Below are 19,990 nucleotides of genomic sequence, written 5' to 3'. Positions count from 1 at the left end.
ATTTTTTTAGGGGAACATGGTCTTATTAGGCCAACCTCCCTATGCTTATAATGGGTGTCCTAAAGTTAGGTAAATACACATTTAACCTTTACTTTAATTTAAATTAAAACTAGCTTAATAACTATATAAATCTAATCATATACATCTAATTTAAATGAATTTATTAAACAAAATCAAAATCAAAAACAAAAACAGGAAGGGAAGCGAAATTTTTTAGTTTTGAAAAAAAAAAATTATTCTCTCCTTCTTCTTCTTCTTCTTCTTCTTCTTCTTCTTCTTCTCTCTTTCCTTGACGTTCCTCGTTCGATTGTAAAACCCATCAATCTTTTTAATTCGTTTTTTGATTGGGAAAATTGAGTAGAAATCATCAAAATATGGTTTAAATGGAAGTTAAAGTTTTATGTTCGGTTAGGAATGTTTTAAAAAAACTAGTTTTGTAACCGAACATTCTGAAACCAAGAACACGAAGAACACTTTGGTTATCACGAATTTAATTTTTAGTAACCGAACTCGGAGTTCGGTTGGTTCGCAAAAAATAATTTTAACCGAACTCCTCATTGAAAACCAATATATTGTGTTCGGTTGGTCCCCAAAAAATTCTAAAACTAGTTAGTACCGAACTCTACCCATAATAGAAAAAAAAACCAATATAATCGAACTGTGTTATTTTTCCCACTATGTTGAGTTATGATTTAACCGAACTTTTCCTACTTTGTTCGGTTGGTTCGCAAAAATTTCTAAAACTATCTAGTAACCGAACTCTACCCATATTACAAAAAGAAAAAAATTTTCCAATGTAACCGAACTGTGCTATTTTTCCTACTATGTTGAGTTTCAATTTAACCGATCTTGTCCCACTACGTTCGGTTTGTTCGCAAAAAATCTTGACAAACCGAACTCTTCACTAATTGCATACATGCGGAGTCCGGTTAGATATGCTGTTGGGTTAAAGTTTGCGAACCAACCGAACATTACTCTGTAAATCCTATAAACAAAGTTCGGTAACATGTCTGTTTACCGAACGACTAAAAACCTCCATTAAAGAGCGAGTTCGGTAACCTGCGTGTTTGGAAAAAGTAACCGAACTACACTTTCAGATGAGTTCGCTAACCTGTTCTTCACATAAGGTAACCGAACAAGCCCAAATCTATTCTAAAAATTTACAGTTTTTTGAAAATTTGGAACAATTCAACCAACATTATCTAAGTTTGAAGCATACCTGGGTACCCAAATACCCTTCCTCCGATTGTGGTTGGTAAAATCCATCGTTTTTCATATTTTCCTTGTTCATCTTCTCTAACTTTACTCTCTCAATAATTTCACTTCTTTTAAAAAAAATCTCATCTGATTTTTTAATCTCACTAATTATCTTTAATTTAATCATCTCATTAATCATTACACTAACTATTATTAACACTAACTAATCATAACCCAAAATTAATCAGGAGAGTAATTTAGGTATTAATATAAATATCTAGATAAGGGGTGACCTAGATTTACTTCTAATGTCTTACCCAAAATAAAACCATTGTCGCAAAAAAAAAAATCATGGTCCCCAAAAAACGGTTCATAAAATACTAGTAAGTCACGTATTAATCATAATTTATCAAAATAGGTATAATTTTATTATACAGTTCCTCTTAAAAAGTTCCGCATTCATATCAAAATGAGCACAATCCGAAAAATATGACACCGTCATCTACTACTTTGAAAATCCACCATAGTAAATTAATGGTTAAAATTAGAATTAGTGAATGATACAGTATAGTATCTCAGTGCGCTCATTTTTGGTATAAATGTAGAGATTTCTAAGACGAGCATATCATAAAAACAACTAGCTTCTTCTCGTTCGTCGTCATTTGGGTTTTATATGAAAATTGTAGCTGAAATTGTAAGATAACTTGAAAATAACCATGTCAACAGATCCTCCCCGTTAACCATTGCATTAGGTTTACAAAATTATGACAAAAGAAAAGGAATCAAAGATAATGTTGGTGTTGTAAGTTCGGAATTAGGTAATATAATTGGCTTATAGTTTTGGACTTAGTACAAGATCATGTTTCTGGGATGGGCATAACCTTTTTACCACTCCATGTTTCCTGCATAGAGGTTTTTCAATTTCTGGGAGTATTAATAAGCCAAATTAGGCAAAAGCTTTACAAAAGGCACTCAGAAACAGGGCACAACCCAAGGCAGTATAAAACCAAAATCAACAAAAAGGCAACCCCACCCCAGAGGCACCCCAACTATCACCATCCCCTTGTACATTGAGCAAAAACTAAAAACTAACCACAAAACTCAACAAAACATGTGATACTTTTGATACTTATTGATGTTTTACCAGGCCAGACTCTGTACAGTTGCACCTTGGCATACCCTTTGGGCCGAGCCTGGCTCCACGCACGCTAACTACCTAAGATAAAAGAGTTAAGGCTTCCAATCTCTTCCCCGTAAAAAATCAGTGACTCTCTGGCAACCTGCATAATCACAATGAATCAAGAATCAAGGGAGAGTGTTGTATTTTATCTTGCATAGAGATTTTACAAGAGAGAGAGAGAGAGGGATGTGATAGACCAAGTGATAGACCAACTGTAGCGTCTGCAACTAAATCTTGCATGTTTCTAATACCGAAGAGATCATTCCAGACCAAACAGAACATTGGGGGACAATACTGAGATACACAAATCAAACTCCTTCCCAGGGAGATGTGAAGAATCATTTGCTACCCTATAACTGAAGTTTGAAGGAAATAAAAGGTAAGTGAATTACCGCCATGGGAACTCGCTAGTGTCTATTCCAGCTTGGTGAAGCTCGTCGACATACTGCAGTGCTTCTCGGCATTCTTCTCTATCATCAAAAAATTCTTTCTTTTCACCCTCAATCTGAAATGATTCATGACCTTTCCCCGCAACCACCTGCAGCCAAAATATGGGCAGTAACGTTAGTGAAAAGGGCTTACAGCTTTGTGCAAATAAAAACTAAGACAACAAACTGGGAGTTAAACACTTTCATACTCCACAGGTAATATGTATCGGTTAAAAACAAAATACTAAAAACATAAGGTGCAACTGCAGTTTACATTGCTGATTTGCTGTTTGCGACATGAATGGAGAAAAAGTATTAAGGGAATTTTAATACTTACAACCATATCCCCTTCCTCGCCCATGGCCACAGCGGCCCGTACAGCTACACGCCTGATGTCATGTAAGAATAGCCTATGCCCATTTGGAAGAGGTGGGTAATAATCGTTCTCACCATATTTCAAATACTCCTGCATTGACCATCCTACACCGGACAACATGTCATCCAAGATATCCACTGGTGTAGGCACAACAGTATAAGTTAGTCTAACACCATCCAAATTTGACCCAACATCACTTAAGCCTTATATTCTGTTCATCATTAAGTAAAAAAAAATGGAATTGACGGTCTATTACCAAAACACCCGACCAGAGCAAAATACACATGTTATCTCATCATTATTTACAAGGGATGGAGATATGAAGCTAGAGGTAGATGTCAGTTCAGAACTTAAATTTGGGCAGTCTAATCTGTATATTCAACGATACTTAGGTACTTACATGGATCTTCCGTCCTTGGGTTGTCAGAAGTCAACAGAGTAACATCACTTTTTTCTGTAGCTATCTTCGCCATCATCGGTCTCTTCCCTCTGTCCCTCTCACCACCACATCCAATAACTTCATTTAAAGAATGATTATGCAGTCAGATAAGTTCAAGATAAAATGTGATTTAAATTTTGACTGCAAAGAAGAGTGGGAACACCAACATGTATTGTGAAAAAAAAAGCTCCACGATAATGAGGTGTTCTTATTTCCAACTCCCAGACCAGAAGAGAGAACCAACTAACCTAAAAAGCAATAGACTCTTACTAAAAGTTTAGTATAATTTATTGATTTAATTCTTCATCCAAAAGTTGCAATTTCTTTATCCAGATGCTGTAACTGATGAAGAATGAAGAGTAACATATGACTTATTCATCTAATAGAACACATGAGTTCTTTTTTTTTTTGTTTTAAGAGGAAGAATCTCAAGTTAATGCAATATAAATATAAATTAATCAGCAAAAAGGAAGGGACCACACCTGTGATAATTCTTCGTGGCCCAAGCTCCCTTACAGAATCCAAGAGTCTAGATAGGGCATCAGGTGTATGGGCATAGTCTACAATCACTCCAAATGCCTGTTCTTCATCTATTAATTCGCACCTGCCTGGTACGCCATCAACTTCTTCAATCCCTCTAACAATGTCTTCCAAAGGTGCTCCCACAGCTATGCCAACTGACACAGCTGCAAGAATGTTGTAGATATTGTGCCTCCCAAGCAACCCTGAAGATATCTCTAATATCCCTTGAGGAGTATTAACCAAAACCTGAGTCTCAAAAAGAGAGAGCTCAAATTTCAATACATGCACATCTGCACTCTTATTCTCCATCGCAAATGTGATGACAGGTACTTCCGGGTTCCCTTGTGCAATGAAGAAAGGAGCATTTGGATCATCAATGTTCACAATCTTCCTATGCCGATCTGGGTCCACCATTTTTGCAAAAAGCTTAGCCTTTGCATCTCTATATTCCTCCTCTGTTTGATGGAAATCCATATGGTCCCTAGTCAAGTTTGTGAACACTGCGATATCAAAATCAACCTCATCACACCTTCCAAGCGACAGTCCATGTGATGAAGCCTCCATAACAACTGTCTCAGCCCCATTATGAAGCATCTTAGCCATCATTTTCTGGACCAAAACTGCATCAGGAGTCGTATTCGGAGACTCCAATTTGTTATCCCCGTGAACATAATATGCTACAGTACTCAACATACCCGTTCTCAAACCCATTGCTTCATACACGCCTTTTACCAAGTAAGCCGTAGTTGTTTTCCCATTCGTACCCGTAACACCAATCACAGACATTCTCTTCGACGGGCTTCCATAGAAAGAACCTGCCAATGCAGCAAGAACTGCATTCGTGTCTTCAACAATAACCAAAGCCTTACACCCCAAAGTCTCATCTATATCAATCTCTTTACTAGCAACAACTGCAACGGCTCCTCTTTTATCAGCCTCACTCAGAAACAAATGCCCATCCGTTTTCATCCCAACACAACACACAAACAAATCACCCGAACACACCTCTCTAGAATCATGTGCAACACCAGTAATCTCAATCTCTAAATTCCCGTAAACCGAAATCGGTACAACCCTACTCTCATCAAGTAATTCAGCTAAAGTCATCTTAAAGTTAGGTTCTAATATCCTAGGTTTAGTTTTACCATAATTATCAAAATCAAGATCAAATCTATCTATAGTAGAATGAGTCCCATTTACCTCATCAAGTTCCGCATTTTCGTCCTCGGGGCTCTCTGAAACCACAGTTAGTCCTTGAAGCTCCTGTATCTCATCCAAATCTACAACTTCCTCAGCTGTCAATTCATCAATCACTTCATCTCCATTAACACTCCCCCCCTCTTTCTTCTTTGGATTAGGCTTCAATAACCCTTGTTTGACAAACTCTTTTCTTTTCAAAGACATAGCTTTGTCAATCTCACTGAATATATCATCACCACCACCACTCTCCTTCTCTGGAGTATCTGGTGCATCTTCAACATCTTCGATAGCTGATAAGAATGTAGCTTGATCTTTCAAAAACTGTTCTTCTTGTAATTTTCTAGCTTTAGCTGCTTGACGATGAATCTGTTGGAATTTGGAAACACCATGACCATCATCTTCAGGTGCTTCAGGTGGATCATCTTCAGATGGCATTGGATACCCATTGTTTGCTCTAATTGATGTGATGAATTTTTGATGGTTTTTAAATTGGAGAAAAGTTGGGGGTTTAAAATTGAATTTTGGGTACTGGGTTTTGGACAGGAAGGACGAAATGGAGGTTTGAGGGGAGAAATTTGGAAGGGAAAGTGAAGAAATCGCCATTGGAGAGTATGGAAATGAGTGAGGGTTTTGGAGGGGGTTTGGAATTTGGAAAGTAGATAGGGGTGCACTGTAAACTGTAAGAGGAGGATACAAAATAATTGTGCTCCTTAACTCTGGTCGGAAGAACCCAAGATAAATGAACCGGAATGAAGTAAGGTTTAATAAGAGTGCGTTTGTGTTTTGCTGACTTAGCGTCTATATTTGATTCAGTCCCTGACTCGGCTTGAGTCAGATGTTATACTGTTTGTTTTTGATTTAGAATCAGATTTAACTCGCGATCTGACTCAGATCTTATCCTGATTCGGACACATTTGAGTCAGAGAATAAAACGTTCTGATTCATGGGACCAAGCCACTGACTCACATATTTTTAAGTTATTTCCGATTCAAAAAACAAAGATATTGAAGATCCAGATGAGTCAGGTGATGTCCGTCAAATCCAGACAAGTCAGTTTCAGACAACTTAGATAAATCAGGAAAAAATAAACAAGATGTAAGTGTGGTATCCATGGATCGATTGGGCCTTAGGATGGTTCCTGTTGGGGGTGGCTAATGTACACATTTGCCATACCAGGTGGCCTAGCAATCAGACCACGACATTACGGTAATATTATTGAACGACGGGAGTCTTTGTCGAACGGTAGCGTCGATTCATTTCCTTTACTGCCTCTAACTTTCCCAATAAAGTATAGTTTTTTAAACGACCAGATAAGCAGTTGTATCCTTGCAAAATTGTTTAGAATGGTTGACAATGGAAAAAATTGGGACATGTTTTTTGAGGTGTTTTTCGTAAAGAAATTTTATCTGTCTTGTGTAAGAGATTTTTCAGACTGCCTCTTAAGGTATTTTTTTTATTTTAACTTGGTGTGTGGGGGGCTTCGCCCAGTCTCGTGACGATGCATTTTTGATTTGGTGTTGCAGGGCGAATACGTTAAATAGATGGAGAAAAGATATGAAATATATGCGGATTTTATTTATTTTTTTACTTTTATTTTAGCAGAAAATATGTGCGAAATATGTGGTTTCATTTTTTTGTTATATAAATTAATTTGGAAAAAAGAGTCCTAATATGGTAGGTAATCGACTTCCGTATTGAATTTGAACTTCCATAAAATCCAAACACAGTGAGTTAAGTTTTCCTTTTAATTTTATAATTTTTAAACCAATCATACATTGCCAAGTGTCTTCACTAAATTATCATTTCACAAAAGCCACAAAAGGCTTATTTCGACCAATAAGAAGCGAGGGTTTCCTCACCATTGAAAGTGAGAATTTTATTTGTCTAGGCCTTTAAATCTTTAAATGACTGAACCTATTATCTCTCCATCTTTCTGATTGAGTCTACATCATGTGTTCAGGAAGTAAACCTTTGACTTGAATCCAGAATTATGGAAATCCCCATTCACTGTTGGTTTATATCTTTTGAGGAATGTAATATCCTGGATAACTAACAAGTTCACACATCTTGGAATTTCTTCAAAGACTGGAACGGGGACAATTCAATTGTTAAACTTGAAAACAATTATATTAGGATCTATCTCGACATCCTTCAAGCCTTCAGGGGATATGAATGGACAAGTGATTTGACGAACTTCTCCACAACTTTATGACTAATTATTCCTCCAATAATCACTTTTCCCATCAAACATGCTTCCAATTATATTTCTTGTTTTTCTTAGTTCTTATTATCACTTTGATAAATAAATACTTCAGAAATGCATCCTTAAGGAAATAAGTGGATTTCTTGTTTGGGCATCTCCCATATTGATATGGGTTTCCTGTTATTGGTTTGTTTCCGAATGAAGGTGCGGGATTCCTAATTTAGGTGGTATATGGTTTAGTTTCTCAATAGGATACTAATACTTGGTGACCAAGTTTTTGTTCTATAACAAAGGACTGGAATTGTATGTTTGTATACATCCAACCCAGAGGAATGATAAAACCTTGTGTTTAGGTTTTTGATCTCTTTGTTAGGGAGGGTCGAATGCTACCGTGAAAGTCAATGTCATGTGAGAAAACTTGTAGAAAGAGGATTTTAGTGTTCTATTATTTAGGATACCAATTTTTTTAGTGTTTCCATGTTTTTCCTATGTTACTAGCTGTGAAAAAAATGTAGAAGAGAAAACACTAGGATGGTTTGAAGAATGGTTTAGAGAGTTGGATTCTACGGTTTCTTCAATGATATTCCCGGATATGTGTTGTTAACTCTTGTGTTTAAATTTTATTTTGTGGGTTGAGGAAAGATCATGTAACTAATGATTTTTGATTATAGTAGAAGTTTTTCTGGTGGTGTTGGCTATGAATATACATGTGTCGTATTCATGTGGTTGTTTATCTTATGTCTCTCTTATTATTTCTTCCATGTTTGGTATAGATCACTGTTTGAGGGTGAAAACAGTTTCTGCTGGTTTCGGTAATTTCGTGTGATGTGGGTGAGAAACAAGTCAAAACCCTAAACAAGGTACTGCAAGGGAGTACTTTAGGTTCGAGAGATCAACCTGTACAAGTCCGGCCTAAACTAAGAAATGGTCGTTCCAGACTTTCTTCGGTCACAAAATGGAGGAGAAGGGTTGGTTTTGTGGAGGGAAGCGAAGAGAGTGTTGAGACCAGAATAGTTGATTCTGGAAGAGTAGTTGTTTTGACTTGTATCAGAAAGCGTAAGCTAACAGATGAGAAAGCTAACAGGTGATTTCTGAGTGTTGTATGCTCCTGACCAAAAACTTGTTTTCGGTGGAAATAGGTAATGACTATTTATACAAGTCGAAGTGAAACGTACTCTGGTCTCATTCAGAAATGGAAAACGGGTGAGTAAATGAGAGGAGGTGGTAACCGGTAACTCCTGGAATTGATGTTCCATAAAAGAAAACGTTTCACCATTACTCCCTGTATTTACTAACATCGTCATTTTTATGACACTTTCTTATAACGGACGTAGTGTACGCTGCACGATGTAAACCGCCAAACCAATACCCAATGAGCATCCCCCAGTTTGTGACATGCGTTGATGTCTCGAGTGTTTTCGTGGAAAACATGTAGCACGTTGTTGTTGTCCGGCAAGTTGAGCTTGGGAGACTTGTCGGCTCGGTGGTGACCTTCGACGGTCGAGATTTTGCATCTTAAGAGAAAAGGTAGCCATTCATTATTGCAACTCTTAGTTTGGTAGCCATTGGCATGAAAGCATGATCAGTATGGATTTAATATGGCCTAGTTTAGGCGCGACCAAAAGTTAGGGCTTTGGCTTTGTTTAGGCGCGACCAAACTAGGGCCAAAGGTTGCCATGCGTTAGCTGGTAACCTTGGACGGCTAAGATCTGCACCTTAGATGAAAAAGTGTCCGTTGATTGTTGCATGCCTTCGTTTTGGTAGCCACATAGGGAAGGCCGGTATGGCATGGCCAAAACTAGGGTTTTGAGCCAAAGGTTACCATGCGTTGTTTGGCAACCTTGGACGGATAGGATTCGCATCTAGGATGGAAGGGTGGCCGTTGATCGTCGCACGCCTTCGTTTTGGTAGCCGCATAGGGAAGGCCGGCATGGTAGGGCGCGGAAAGGTGGTTGGCATGCCATTGGCACATGTGGCATGGCATGCCTTGGCGCGGTTTGGCGTGGCCAAAACTAGATTTTTGGGCCAAAGGTTACCATGCGTGGTTTGGAGACCTTGGACGGCTAGGATTTGAATCAAGGATGGAAGGGTGGCCTTTGATCGTCGCACGCCTTCGTTTTGGTAGCTGCGTAGGGAAGACCGACATGGTATGGGGCGGAAAGGTGGTTAGCATGCCATTGGCACATGTGGCATGGCATGCCTGGCGTGGCCAAAACTAGAGTTTTGGAACAAAGGTTACCATGCATGGTTTGGCGACCTTGGACGGCTAGGATTTGCATCTGGGATGGAAGGGTGGCCGTTGATCGTCGCACGCCTTCATTTTGGTAGCCGCGTAGGGAAGGCCGCCATGGTATGGCGCGACAAGGTGGATAGCATGCCATTGGCACATGTGGCATGGCATCTTGGCGCGGTTTGGCGTGGCCAAAACTAGGGTTTTGGGACAAAGGTTACTGATGTTTTTTTCAAAAGTTGTTGTAGATTGTGGTAAAAGGGGTTCTTTTCGAACTTGTGAAGGTAACTCTTTTTTTTTCTAGATTTAATAAAAATAAAGCAAATTAATTTTCAAAGAGTGATGTCAAGATTTAAAATGGACTAAGGCTCCGGATTCACTATTACTTCAAGTTGATTGGTTACAAAAATATTTCATAATTATTATCTAGCTCTTTTTCCATTAAATCACTTATTATTCTATAAGGTGTCCAAATATTAAATTGTAATCCTTAAGCATGATTTATCAAAGAATTAATTCTAAGCATAAAACATCAAACTGATTCACAACTAATTAAGAAAACCATTTTTATCTTTTTTTTTATTGATCCAAGTGAATTAAATAAAATAAATAATTAAGAAATTATAAAAAGAATTTACCAATCAAACATGAGTGAATAGCTACTCCGTCGCCTCAGTCACCAGGTATTTTAGCCGCTCATCATGTTGGAAAACCTCTCAAAATATTTCATTGATGCTCAAAAGTGTTTTACAATGAAGAGAAAGACAAGAAAATGATATAAAACAGGATTCTGCGACCCACAGAAGGCGTCCAGAGTCAACGACAAAGCTGAAGTGCTGTTGTCGTTAGGAAACTACGACCCACAGTGGACAGTCGATGTCACTGTTGATAAACAACTGTCCCTGTGGATATTATGTTCTTCGTGTTCTTCCTTGCACCAGCAGCAAACTTCTCTTCTCTGCGTGATTTTCTTTTGATTCTCTCGACTCCTAAACTTTCCCCAAGACTCTCCAACCTCTTTTCGACGAATTAGGCTAGTATTTATAGTGTTTTGGAGCCCAAAAATACTAACATCAATGCGTATAATTTCCCATTAATCCTCTAATTGCTCGCTGCCCAGAAATAGGAATAATTACCAAATTTAGATTCTCCACACGTTAACTCACTCCCTGTACGCTCCTAATCAGCTTCTCCACGCCTCAGAAGCTTTCCCGCGCCTCCACATCACTCCATGCATAGCAGAAACACAATTGAGATCGTGTTCAGTTCACGTTGCTCTGTTTTGAGCTCGTGAATTAAAACGAGCTTTCCAGCCAATGTCGATCAAATTCGATGCCCAAAATGTCTTCCCTATGTCATATCGCATCTTTATGCCAATTTTCAGAGATTGAATCGCATTCCAACTTCTTCATTTTCTCGATCAAACATCATGCAGAACTGTTCTTCGTTTCCCGCCAATTTTCAGTTTTCAAACGAAGAAGAAAGGGTGTCCCCCTATCCTGAACTGGGGTGCGAATAGAAGCTGCCTTGGGGTGACCTGGGGGTGCCCCTTAGTAATTAGGTTACCCCTTATCCAAAAGCGAGAGTCCGAATAACACTTGTCCTCCGGGTGCCAAAATCAACTTTTCGAGCCGAATTTTCCAAAAATATTTATTTCCAAAAAAATACCTACAAATACATAAAATAAAAAAATTAGTACAAAATCGAGTGCCAACAATATATAGTATTGAGATCAAATTAGACACAAAAATGTGTCTATCAGTTACCATGCGTTGTTTGGCGACCTTGGACGGCTAGGATTTGCATCTAGGATGGAAGGGTGGCCGTTGATCGTCGCACTCCTTCGTTTTGGTAACCGCGTAGGGAAGGACAGATGGTATGGCCAAGGAAAATGGCGCGGATGGCTTGGCATAGCGGGGCCAAGGGTTTGGCACGGACGGCTTGGCATGGTGGGGCCAAGGCAAGGTGCGGTTGGCTTGGCATGGTGGGGCCAAGAGTTTGGCATGCCATTGGCGCATCGTGCGGCTAGCATGGTTGGGGCCAAGGTAAGGTGCGGTTGGCTTGGCATGGTGGGGCCAAGGGTTTGGCATGCCATTGGCGCATCATGGTGCGGCTAGCATGGTTTTCCATTGGCACAGTGGTGCGGCTGCCATGGTTGGCATGCCTTGGCGCTGAGATGTGGCTGGCATGGTTTGCCATTGTCACAGTGGTGCGGCTGGCATGGTTGGCATGCCTTGGCGCGGAGATGTGGCTGGCATGGTTGACATGCCTTTGCACGGAGATGTGGCTGGCATGGCTTTTCCATTGGCACAGTGGTGCGGCTGGCATGGTTGGCATGCCTTGGCGCGGAGATGTGGCTGTCATGGTTGGCATGCCTTGGCACGATAGCATGAGAATTAGGGTTTGGCATAGATGAAGTCGGTCAATGTTAAGGGTTCTGCCGTGGAACATGACACATAAAAAAGAAGGTACCCTGGTAATTCATACGTAAGCATGCTGATCGATTCAATAAATTTGCTAATAGTCATAGTGACGTCATGTCAGACGTGCGGTTTTACGATTTTAATCCTAAGCTAAAAACCACCATCAACAAGTTGTTATTTATTTTTAAAATTATCTTACTACCCCACACTATTATACAAAGTATACGTGAATTACTTCAAAATGATAAAGTTACTTTCTGGTGTTACTTAATTTATTTTCCATTACGTGGGAATTAAAGGGCGCCGACACATTCCCAACTTTTACATATCTGTACAGGCAGAACCAAAATCGGTTATGTTTTCCGACTCTCTTTAATATGTTGAGAATTTAAATATGGCCAACCTATTCTGGATGGAAATTTTAGTAGTAGAAGAAGATCAGCTAAATATTTAAGAATACGTTACCGATTTTGATACTTAAACGATCATTATAGAAATTTGAAGAACCAGAATCAATTAGGTTTTATTTTTGACCTAGTTGATTCCGGTACTTCAAAAGTGAAATTAGTTTTAAATGGAATCAAAAACATAGCTAAACATCATATGTAATAGGTTTATAATCGAAATCTATCTGATGTGGTTTTAAAAAAATTTGTCATATTTGTCTGTATAATTATCTAGGTTATCATCTCTAAAATAGATATTATCGTGACTTCATTTTATCTCATTAGAGCAAGTCTTATTGTAGAGTTCAAGCTTAAAAAAAGTACGAAATGTCAAGTGTGATGGGTTCCAAGTTAGGGTCTTCCAAACTGTTTCCAAGGCATGTTCTAAGATTTCATGGAAGATAACTTGAAATCCAAACGAGAGAGGCAATCTGAATGGGCTCCGCCAAGATCGAAATACGGCTCATTCTATCACAAAAATGCTATTCGAATTCTCACAAAACTTTAGTCGAACTGCCTCTCATTATGAACTGTTTATTGTAAAAGTATTCAAAATCGATCCAAAGCTTAAAGTAATTGCAATCCGATTGGTTTTACACCAACCTCAAGGAATATCTATCCAATTGACCCCTACCGTTATTTGCTTTTTCGTCTTTGGAAGTTTCGTCTTTAGACTCTTGCTTCCATGATCTATTTTAAATTGTGAGGTGGCATGGAATTTAGAAAATGGAATTTTTCCATAAATCCCTGGAAATTTTGAGCAACCTCTAGACCACCTCATTTATTTACAAATATCCACATGGGCCCAGCAGATGTTACTCACTGAAGACATTTGAATGTAAATAAGGCCGACTATAATGTACGTATATGATGTTTGGATCGTTAATCATGCAGTCATGCTTGATCCAATTCGATAGAATTTTTCTTTTTTAAGATCGATCCAATAAAACCGTTATTCAAAGTTTAGTTTGTAGAATGTTGACTTCATTTATCTGAGGTAAAATCATTTTGAGAAGGTTGCCTGAACGTGAAATGGACTTCATTCATTGACCAAGACTATTTTACTTACAAAATTTGGAACATATCGAGAGACAAGATCAAGTCCATGTCATGTACAATATTTTATTGAACAAATCAGGCTGCAAGCAACAAAAGGATTCCTTCAAACCATGGCACAGAAATTGATTGGAAGTTTCATTTCATCAATTGTCAACTTTCTGTGTCTCCTCTATATCAAGAGTGAAACTCTTGAAGCTAGTGAAGAAATTAACTAAGAAAAGTCATGTATGTTACTAGGCCACTTTGGTTGTGCAAACAAAAAGCTAGTACTCTTTCAAACACTTCAACACAAGAAAATCCGAATTCGGGTTGTCTTGTGGTTTCATCAAATCATGAAGAATTAGAGAAAGTTATTGAAATATGTCCGGGGAATACCCGCAAGGCTAACCAACACGACAAGCTTCCTTTTATTCAAAATTATTTGACGGATATCGTTTATTCTGGGGGAGATTATGATGATTTTGGTGGTCCAGTCAAAAGCCATATTCTTGTTTGGTTCACACCTGTTGTTGATCAACCTCCGTTTTCGAATCGATATTATGCCATAGTTCCTTCCGGAAAATACAAAGGGTAAGCATGATTTCATTCACCATACTGATATCTTTCGTTTTTACATGATTAAATTTGGATTTATGTTTTGCTCGCTATGATGAAATATTTGGAGCATGCATTTCTAGTACGTAGTTGGAATTGATTTTGGTGTACAGGCAAGCATGGACATGTGCTAGAAAGGAGGAAATGGCCACTACTTGGTTCGGTAAGCGTAAGAGCCCTATCGTGCCTAGTGTTTTCGATCACAGAAATATATACCAACAAATGAAAATCGAATACAAAAATGGTGGTTTTGTTGCAAAATCCGTTGCGCCTGATGGGTTCCCCCTTCATTTCTAAGAAAACCAGTATGGAATGTCTTCTACAACAATTCCGATAATTTGAACTTTTATGGCGAAGCTTCGGGTCTTAATACGTGTCAACGTCTGCACTTGCCGAAGAAATTCGAATGATCATAGTGTTCTTCCCTCCTCGTTCTATGATATGAGTTTGGAACAATACTGGGAAGAAATTTATCAATCTGAATACAATAAGGACGCTTCACAAGGCCATGGGAATAAGAATACTGTGGTTGTGAGTCAAGTTGTCGGAAAACAATCCTTTATGTTGTTTGGGGAGAAAGCCACGAAAGACGAAACAAATGGTGGAGTTGGAAGTGCTGATGATGCTGATAAGTTTGTTTGGTTTGGAAATGCTGAAGGAAAAAGTGTCGGATTAAGTGTGGAGGTGATTGCAAAAATGAAACGCATTCAAGAATTAGGAGGATGGAGTGGAGAAGGAGATAGCGCAAGAGTTACGAAAGTGGAGAAGTTCGACGGTGGAGAAGGCAACCATGGCTGGAAAAGATTTGTTTGTTTTGTGTTGGTGGAAAGGTTTGCATTGCGAAGAATGGATGGAACACTGGTTTTAACTTGCGATTATAAACACCTTCATCGAGTTCAGTGCAAATGGGAATTGAATGAATGAATTTGCTCCATAAATTAAGAGCGCATGCACTGACCACCGTTCAGGCGTCTTCCTCTTGGATCTCGACTTGCTAATGTTGTTGGAACCAAAAATTTGTGCAACTTCTTTAATAAATTGTTTGCATGTTTAAGTAAGAGTGCATTTATTTTTGATTTGTTTGGGGATGTTATTGCTTCATAAGATTAATATTTTTTTTTTTTTGTTGCTAAGATTATTGAGGTTCAAACTATCAAATGAACTCTAATCATGTAAAATTGTGTAGATGGATGACACGAACATCAATTCACCTACAACTTGATCAAATTTCCCTACAAACTTGATCAAAGTACCAAATGCAGTACCCTACACTTTTGACTCACCAACCGCACCTCTCACTAGACCCAACCACTAACAAATACATTATGCATTTTTATACTTCAGATTTTGAAGCCACTACATTTCTTTCAAATTTTTTTTTGCCAAATTAGGTAATGGTTTCATATCATACTTTGGTGTCTTTGCAGGATAAAGACCAAATGTACAAAACACGTACTTGAGTAGCTTCAAAGCACTAGTTATCCAGATCATTATACCTTATAATAATGTCTGTATACTACTATTTATAGCGCTGTAGCTCCATGCATCACTCATATCAAACCCCAATACTTCTAACTTCTCTAGCTAGCTCTTTCATATCCATCTTTACCGTTCAGCTTCATTACTCATTGAGCATCAAGAAGGATGGGTTATTCATCTACAACAGCTGTTTTTCTTTTGTTGATCGTGATTCCGTTATCGACTGCAGTTCTCGATAGTCATTACTATGACCAAACATGCCCACAAGCTGAACATATCATATCAGAAACAATTCGTAACGCATCATTGTATGATTCTAAGGTTCCTGCTCGGCTTCTTCGTATGTTCTTCCATGACTGTTTCGTTAGGGTATGTATATATGAACACCTTCGTTAGGTTTCGCGTATATCTTTTTTGTTTGCCATTTTGAATTTGTGAAATGAGTTTTGATTGGGTTTCGTCTCCATGATATGTTGCCTTATGTGTACTAGGGATGTGACGCATCAATTCTTTTGGATTCGACCCCTGGAAATAAAGCTGAGAAAGATGGTCCACCAAACATCTCTATACGATCATTGTACGTAATTGAGCAGGCCAAAGCTAAGTTAGAAAAAGCTTGTCCAAGAACTGTTTCTTGTGCTGATATCATTGCCATTGCAGCACGAGATGTAGTAACTCAGGTATATATAAATCTCTTAAATCTCCAAACTTCTCTTTTCTTTGTTCATTCGTCTTTACTGCTCGTATTCTCGATGGCGCTTCAATGGAAATGGCCAAGTGCCACCTTCTTCTTTTTTTTTTTTTTTTTTTTTTTTTTTTTATCTTTGTCTAACTAACATGTATATGTATTGGTCAATTGAAGTCTGGAGGTCCACGATGGGATGTTCTAAAAGGAAGAAAAGATGGAAAAATTTCCAAGGCATCGGAAACTACGGCAAATTTACCAGCTCCATCTTTCAACATAACGCAACTCATTCAAAGCTTTGCCAAAAGAGGACTAGAAATCAAAGACTTGGTTGCTTTATCAGGTGGACATACTTTGGGTTTCTCGCATTGCTCTTCATTTCAATCACGGCTACGTAGTTTCACTTCCACGCTCGACGTTGATCCAACAATAAACGCCATATTTGCTGAGAGCCTAAGGCAAAAATGTCCACAACATAATAGGAGTCCAAGTGCAGGAACATTTTTGGACACTACTTCATCGAAATTTGATAATGATTATTACAAGCAAATTGTGTCCGGAAAGGGAGTGTTTGGATCGGATCAAGCGTTGCTTAACGATTATAGGACAAAGTGGATTGTTGAATCTTTTGCTAGAGATGAATGGTTCTTCTTTAAAGAATTTGCTGGTTCAATGGTCAAACTTGGTAATGTTGGTGTTAAGAGTCTTGGTGATGGACAAGTTAGGTTGAAATGCAGTATTGTTAACTCCTCGTAATTGAGTGATTTAGTTCTTGTGATGTTTTTGTTTCCCAAAATAAGTGAAATGTGTAATAATTGTATTATTTTGATTTGATTTCAAATTTTCAATAATAAAGATTGAGAGAATTCTTTTCATTCGTCTCCTTTCCCTTGACAAAAAGATCCCCACTCGATACTAAGCATCCATAACTACTAAATCTTTGTGGCTTGGGCTGCAGGGCATACCAGGAAATGTTTGTTTCGTGTTGAGTGAAGCCCATTTTGTCTTCGCCAAAGCCATCTTCTTCTTATACGAGACCTTTTTTTTCTTTTTTTCTTTTTTTGTTTTTGTTTTTTGGGCTGCTCGCATTTTAGGAGGACTGCTCTGAAATTAGGCCATGTTGGGCGATGGATTCTGTGTTTATTTACCTTACGGTAGGTCAAAAATGATATCGAAGTCGTTCTATAACATTATTGTTTGTACCATGAGTAGAAATGCTATATATCAGGCCAGATTGCTACTTAAACCACCATTTGGGTCTCGTTTAAGTCTGCTATTCAGCCAACCAACTAAGTATACAGGATAACCGAATCTGTTAGCCGATCAATGGTCAAAGTCAACAACCGGTCAATGGTCAAAGTTAACAACCGGTCAACCGTCAAAGTCAATTACCGATCAATCGTCGATTCAACTTCCGAAGCCATGTTGCCAGTCGCGCTTTCAGCCATGTTGCCAGCGATGCTGTGAACCAGTTGCCATCCATGTTGCCAGCGGTGCTGCCAACCAGTTTCCAGCTAAGTACTCTGCCGCGCGCCAGCCAGCCTCCATCCATGTTGTCAGTTGTGCTGTCAGCCAGCCTCCATCCAGTCTCCATCCATGTCACCAGTCAAGGAGGTTTTCCAGACAAATATCGATAATCGCAGTCAACAACAAAAGTCAACCCTGTCAGTCAAAGTCAACGACGTTGATGGTCAAACCCGCAAGCCTATGTCAATATAATTAGACCGTTTCCATCGATCCAGTGCCAGAATCTTGGAAGAAGATTTTGGAAGTTTCTGGATGACTTGCTGACCAAGTTGCTGGAGGGAAGTTCTGGAATGCTCCAGATAACTTGCTGACCAAGTTACTTGCAGAGGAAGTTTATCTCAAAATTAGGGTTTAACCAATGTATTCAACTGTATAAATAGAGGGGAATCTCAACCTTAAACGCATAAACCCTGATAGACGAAAATACACCAACAAACTCTATAAGGGATCAAAAATCATTGTAATCCATACATCAATAAAATATCTCTCCCTACGGAGATTCATCCACGGATGTAGCCAAAACTTGCCGAACCACGTTAAATTCGTGTCTTTCTATTTATGCCTGTTCTGTGTAAAATCCTAGTTCAGATCATCATCACCAAATCGATTGTGTTTTGTGACTGGAAATATGATTTTGAATGAAAGAAAATTAAAAAATTTCTTTCTCCAGCTGGACCAGGAAGTATCCAGTAAGGACCATCATTTAACCAACTAAAACAAACCAATTGGGATCTTGCAAACTTAGCTTGAGAGCCATCTATATGGTTTTCGTTTATGTGCACATAAATACATCTCCGAAAATCTAAAGAACTAAGAACAATAAGAGTATCATTTATCATATTAGAAGTAGTCCATTTCTCAGCAGTTTGCTTTCCGTTTAGAGCTTTAATGACTTTCATGCAGTCTCCCTCCAGATGAATTTTTGTCTGATCTTTATTTTTTTTCCCATATTGCTTCTTTTAGAAATGATTGAGCTTCAAGTTATTCTGGATTAATGCCAGATAATGTGCCTCCTCGCAATCCATTATAGTCTCTTGCAAAATTCCTATAGATAAATCCTCATTCTGAGGATTATTATCATCCATATGAGAAACATCAAAATTTATTTTTTCCACATCATTAGAAGGCGGTGACCGCTGATGTTGTATTTGCCTCATAGGATTATTTAGCTGTCTTGGAGCATGAAGCACTCTTTTGCATTCGTTCATCTGCATAACAATAGAATTAGCCACAACATCTACATTAACAGTTGTATTAAAAAAGGGTTTTGCACATCTGGTTTTCCAGATATGCCACATCAAAGACTGGCAATTTTGTACAACTTGAAGTCAAGCCTTAAATGCCATTTCCTTAACAAAGAAGTTGCAAACCAACTAAAATAAATCTTATTTTGCAACTGGTCCGCAAGCCTAACATTTACCTTATTCCATATCCTTCTAACAAAAGAACAATTAAGGAAAAAATGCTGAGGAGATTCTATATCATTATCACACGAAGAGCAAGTGGAACTTTGATGCATACAAGATCTATCCAATTTAGTTTGGGAAGGTAGACAATTATGGAGATACTTCCACATGAAGTGTTGGATTGTAGGTGGAATTTTATGCTTCCACAAGGATTTCCAAAAAAATGTCAGGTTAAGGCTTCTTCCAAATAACTTTCTATGCTGATTTGACAGTAAAAGGATAGTTCCCATCTGATGTTATCATGACCTGTAAAAGGAATTCCAAGCTTAGTAACTTTAATAAAAACATTACTATTAAAAAGAGAATTAAGAGTATTAATATCCCAAGTCTTCAAGCCATTATCAATTAATTGACTGATGTGAGTCATATTGGACGAGACAAATTGGGATGTAGGAGGTTTATGCATATTTAGAATCTAGTTATCTTTCGAGATGTGCACAAATGCACAGACTTCCCATCACCATTTTACTATGCATAAAACTTCTTAATGATCTCCAAACCTGAGAAAATTACATTCCATATCCATGATCCATGTT

General features: G+C 38.3%; 2 protein-coding genes and 1 pseudogene across 2 annotated transcripts; 2 read left to right on the top strand and 1 right to left on the bottom strand.

Annotated features, from left to right (window-relative positions):
* Nucleotides 1-2,000: 2,000 nt before the first annotated feature.
* Nucleotides 2,001-6,046, bottom strand: LOC113306787 (UDP-N-acetylmuramoyl-L-alanyl-D-glutamate--2,6-diaminopimelate ligase MurE homolog, chloroplastic-like). Its single transcript, XM_026555709.1, has 5 exons — nt 4,103-6,046; nt 3,582-3,698; nt 3,143-3,318; nt 2,770-2,915; nt 2,001-2,477 (listed from the first exon to the last, which is right to left on the bottom strand). The coding sequence occupies exons 1-5, from the start codon at nt 5,943-5,945 to the stop codon at nt 2,459-2,461; spliced, it is 2,301 nt and encodes a 766-aa protein (XP_026411494.1). The 5' UTR covers nt 5,946-6,046; the 3' UTR covers nt 2,001-2,458.
* Nucleotides 6,047-13,852: 7,806 nt separating this feature from the next.
* Nucleotides 13,853-15,424, top strand: LOC113306707 (annotated as a pseudogene).
* Nucleotides 15,425-15,874: 450 nt separating this feature from the next.
* Nucleotides 15,875-17,217, top strand: LOC113304968 (peroxidase 66-like). Its single transcript, XM_026554085.1, has 3 exons — nt 15,875-16,145; nt 16,268-16,456; nt 16,639-17,217. Exons 1-3 carry the CDS (start codon nt 15,942-15,944, stop codon nt 17,215-17,217), a joined length of 972 nt encoding a protein of 323 aa, XP_026409870.1. The 5' UTR covers nt 15,875-15,941.
* Nucleotides 17,218-19,990: the final 2,773 nt, after the last annotated feature.

This window comes from Papaver somniferum, chromosome 8 (assembly GCF_003573695.1).
Source record: "Papaver somniferum cultivar HN1 chromosome 8, ASM357369v1, whole genome shotgun sequence".
NCBI lineage: Eukaryota > Viridiplantae > Streptophyta > Magnoliopsida > Ranunculales > Papaveraceae > Papaver > Papaver somniferum.
The sequence above is the reverse complement of the archived record's forward strand: the minus strand, read 5'-3'. Positions and strand labels throughout refer to the sequence as shown.